Genomic DNA, 4,532 nt, shown 5'->3' with positions numbered 1-4,532 from the left:
GGAAAGTCGAAACAAAGTTACGCCTTGTTGAACTGCCCCCTCACGCCCACCATTGAGCTGGTGACCTCATGGACCTCCAGTCTCACGGGTACATAACTGGAATTTTTTTTTTTTTTTTTTTAGAAACAGACATTATGTACGTGCCCAAAAGAAGAGGGTTGTTTTAAACAAAAAAAAAAAAAAAAAAAATAGCACTGGGTGACGTGAAGGGTTTACGAGGGGAGGAAAACAAAACTTGCCTAATTTGATAGTGTAGACTTTCTTATGTAAGTTGGTTTTGTTTTGTTGGTTAACGAGTGGTTGTGGTGAGTGTGTTCCAGTAAGACGAACGTCGGTCGACGACAAAACCAGATTGAATGATTCGTTCACGCAACTGAATCGGTCCGAGCAGTTCACGAGTCAATTGGCTTAATTCGGCATAGCATACTGAGCATAGCATGCATAATTTCTTTCTGCACAACGCTTGTATTCCTCCTAGCACACATTGCCTACATCTTACTATTTCTGCCACATGTAAAGGTAATAAAGCAGAAAGGGAAATAATATGGTATTCTGAATACAGCCATTGAACTAATAAACACTAAACTAATAAAACATAGGCTAGCCTACTGGACATATAGCTAAAGTAGGCTAGGCTACTTAATTTGACCGTTTTAACTGATATGGTATATAGGCTATAGGCTACGAAATATTGGCTTACATAACACCTCTTTTACAACAAAAATATAGGTTATATGTGCGAAATAAACAGTGAACTATTGTGTATTGCAATGCAAATTATTATTATTTTTTGCAATGTAAATTATTCCTAGTTGCGATGTCAGAGACTACGTGATGACGCGTTTACGCAAAGACGTATAATAACAGCTGAATCCTGGTTCTTTGAAATGAACTGTTTGAAGGAATCGTTTCTCCTGAATTTGGAATTTATCGGACCGGGACCTTTCATCACTAGAACCTCTGTCTGTTTTCTTGTGGGACATTAATGTACGTATACTGCCATCTTGTGGATAATGGTGTACATACGGGAGCAGAATTGTACATTAATCCATAAACGCTAATTAAACTCCATTAGTCAGACAGCATATGCTGTGTTCAAAGAAACATGTTTTTCCACTTATGTTGCTTTATCTCTTTAATTACAAACATTCAAATTATTTCTATAAAGCCTAATACCCAATTGAAAACATAAAATATATCATAAATAACTAAATAAATAAATAGGCTAGGCTAATACATAGCCCTAATTTACATGATATGAGTCACATTCTCCCCCTCTCCGGTTTTTTCTTAGGCTCCTCCCCCTAGTCCTACTTCCAAGATCATTAGTCTCACCCTCTGCACTATTCTCACTCACTTGTCTGGTTGAAGGAAGGAGGGAAGGTTATTTCAGAAATGTTCAATTATTACAGGCAACTCTCTCATTAATGGACGAATTCCTTAAGTCTTTGGATATTAAACTATCGGGAAATGTTCCCCAGAGGATGGATGCTTGATCAAAAGACATTTTTCAGGTTGCAGCCAGGGTAATAGGGACATCCCAGAAGATGGTAAACCAGACTGAAGGTTATGTCTCAGAGCTAATAACTCGCTCCACGACTGCTTGTCTGCTTTTTATTTTTGTGCTGTCCACCTTTCTAGGGAATGCTCTGGTGTGCACCGCGGTGGTACGGTTCCGTCATCTGCGCTCCAAAGTGGCGTACGTCTTTGTAGTGTCTTTGGCTGTCTCAGATCTCTTAGTTGCCTTGCTCGTGATGCCATGGAAGGCAGCAGCTGAGATTCTGGGTTTCTGGCCGTTCGGCAGTTTCTGTGAAGTATGGATAGCCTTTGACATCATGTGCTCCACTGCCTCCATTCTTAACCTGTGCATCATAAGTGTGGATCGTTACTGGGCTATTGCCATCCCGTTGAGCTACGAGCAGAAAATGACAAGAACAGTGGCATTTGTCATGATAGGAGTGGCATGGATTCTCTCTGTTCTGATCTCATTCATTCCCGTGCAGCTGAGTTGGCATAAGACTCCCGGCCATGAGGAAGACCTGGGAGAAATGTCTGAAAAATGCGATGCCAGTTTAAACCGCACTTACGCCATCACTTCATCTCTAATCAGCTTCTACATCCCTGTCTCCATAATGATTGTCACTTACACACGAGTCTTCCTCATAGCGCAAAGGCAGATCCGAAGGATATCAATGCAAGAGTGCACCATTAAACATGTTCAGTCCTGCCAAAGCTGCAATAAAGCTCCTGAAGAGAAGTTAAAAAGCTCATTTAGGCGGGAAACCAAAGTCCTGAAAACTCTGTCGATGATCATGGGTGTGTTTGTCTGCTGTTGGCTTCCTTTCTTCATTCTCAACTGCATGGTGCCATTTTGTGACCCTGGCCTCCACAATGCCGGGCAGATCCCATGTGTCAATAAGACAACCTTTGACGTGTTTGTGTGGTGTGGGTGGGCAAACTCTACCTTGAATCCTGTAGTCTATGCCTTTAATGCAGAATTCCGCAAAGCATTCTCCAGTCTCTTGGGATGTGGGAAGCTGTGTTCTCGGGATACTGTTCAGACGGTTGACTTCAGCAACGAGCTGGTGTCGTATCATCGCGACTCCACGAACCTTCGAGACGTTCACCTCTTCGGTCACCCCTGTCTGCATCCGCACGCTGTCAGGGAGGGAAGTGACAAAGACATGTGCTTTGATACAGTGTCACAGATGGCTGAAGTCCCTTTTGAGACTGAATGTAACTTTGTTTATGGGGAAAGGCCTCCTATGGTAGATCATGGGGAAACAGAATTATCCTTGGATAAAATCATACCATTTACAAAAGCAGACGAGTTAGTGTCTCTTGAACGTGTGGTTCATAATGAGGGTGAATCTCCTATCTCTGGGATACTGTGATCTGTAAATATGTTTAGGTGTACTTTGACTGAGAGTCATTATTTTGTATATTAGCCAAACTGAGTGAGACTAATTGGTTTATAAGCCAATATTCTCTATAGAGAACAGATTTTGAATGCTGTTTCTACATACTCTGCTGCTCATGAATTTTTCAAAAGGTCACTCTCACTATGAGATATAATTAAATATCCTATAGAACCATACATTTAGTTAAAGCCCATACTTTATCAACTGTTATTTCTACTTGAAAATGCCCAGTCTTTTTCGGTTTCACTTAGTGGAGGAAATAATAATCATATTCTGTCTGTCATTTTTGTTCACTTTGCTGAAAATGAATAACCCCTGACTTTGAAATGTCCTCTATTCTCTCTTAAAGGGAAAGACAGATTTTTTGTTTATTTATTTGTTTGTTTGAGCATGGCATGAGATTAATGGAAAATGTTAAACAGATTCATGCAACTATCTTGAGAATTATAATCTGTCTGGCAACTCTTCTGTCCAAACAAAGCTTCTGTTCATGTAACTGATTTGTTCACAGTATGTCCAACCTGTTGCAGGCTGGGATTTTGTTTTAAGATAATACAATTGAAACTTAAAAGATATGGATGTATAAAAGGATAGTTTACATGAAATGCTTTAAGGAAGTTGTTGTCCTGCAGTGTGATATGCAATACTCCATTTTAAATATTTCATTATTTTATAATATCTTCTGGTTTATATATTATTTTATTGACTACTTGGAAAAATTTGTACATTTGCCACTCCGCAGGACCATTAAAAAAAAAAAAATCACAATAGACCTTATTCAAAGCAGCGCCATGAGGTATGAAAGAGAGGCTGTGTGTTTGCAACACTATCTCACGACCAATTCGTACGAATGATAAAAAGGTGGCTAATTCTTACGAATTGTGATGGGTAGGTTTAGGGGCGGGGTTAGGGGTAGGTCATTCGTATGAATTCATACGAATTGGGCAATTCGTAAAATATGAACGATTTTGCAAAAAATCGTACTAATTCGTACGAGTGAAGTCGTATGAATTCATACGAATTAGCCACCTCGTAAAATGTGTACGTTTTCCCGTGAGATCAGGTGTTTCCTATGGCATCCGCTGTAAAAAGCTTTATAAGGCTCCTATATCACTTATAAATTTCCACAGATCATGTCGTCTGTAGTTTTTTTTTTTTTTTACTGGATTGTTTTTGCAGTGTTTCGTAAGCACAACAAGTAAAAATAAAAAAAAATAAAAATAAAAATAAAAACACATTCAATAATACAACTCGCTGAAGAGAAATGTATGTCTATCCCTGCAGCCTTGCTTTCATTCCCGTTAAAAATCAAAGATGGCGCTGCTGTGAATAAGGTCTATGGTCAAACTTTGAAATCATTCAGTAACAGGATCTTTTCATATATACATTCATATGAAGTTTAACCTAAATTGATTTTTTTTTTAATTCCCCCACCCTCCTTTTTTTCTTTTACAGAAATAAAAAATGAAATGTATTGATAAAATAAGGTCTACCCAAAATATGTTCACAAATTACTTTTAATAAGAAAACATTCTCCTTAATTAAAAAACAAACAATCAATTGAACAAGCGTATGTAGCAGATAAAGACAAATGAGCACTCATATCATTCT

At 38.6% G+C, this 4,532-nt stretch overlaps 1 protein-coding gene across 1 annotated transcript; it reads left to right on the top strand.

Annotated features, from left to right (window-relative positions):
* Positions 1-1,547: 1,547 nt before the first annotated feature.
* On the top strand, positions 1,548-2,894 carry drd7 (dopamine receptor D7; the record flags this gene model as incomplete). Its single annotated transcript, XM_081365690.1, has 1 exon — positions 1,548-2,894. The coding sequence occupies one exon, from the start codon at positions 1,548-1,550 to the stop codon at positions 2,892-2,894; it is 1,347 nt and encodes a 448-aa protein (XP_081221816.1).
* Positions 2,895-4,532: the final 1,638 nt, after the last annotated feature.

The sequence above is a fragment of the Scardinius erythrophthalmus genome (genome assembly GCF_964197995.2).
Source record: "Scardinius erythrophthalmus genome assembly, chromosome: 5".
Lineage (NCBI taxonomy): Eukaryota > Metazoa > Chordata > Actinopteri > Cypriniformes > Leuciscidae > Scardinius > Scardinius erythrophthalmus.
Note: the sequence above shows the minus strand (reverse complement) of the source record. Positions and strands in the feature narration are given on the sequence as shown.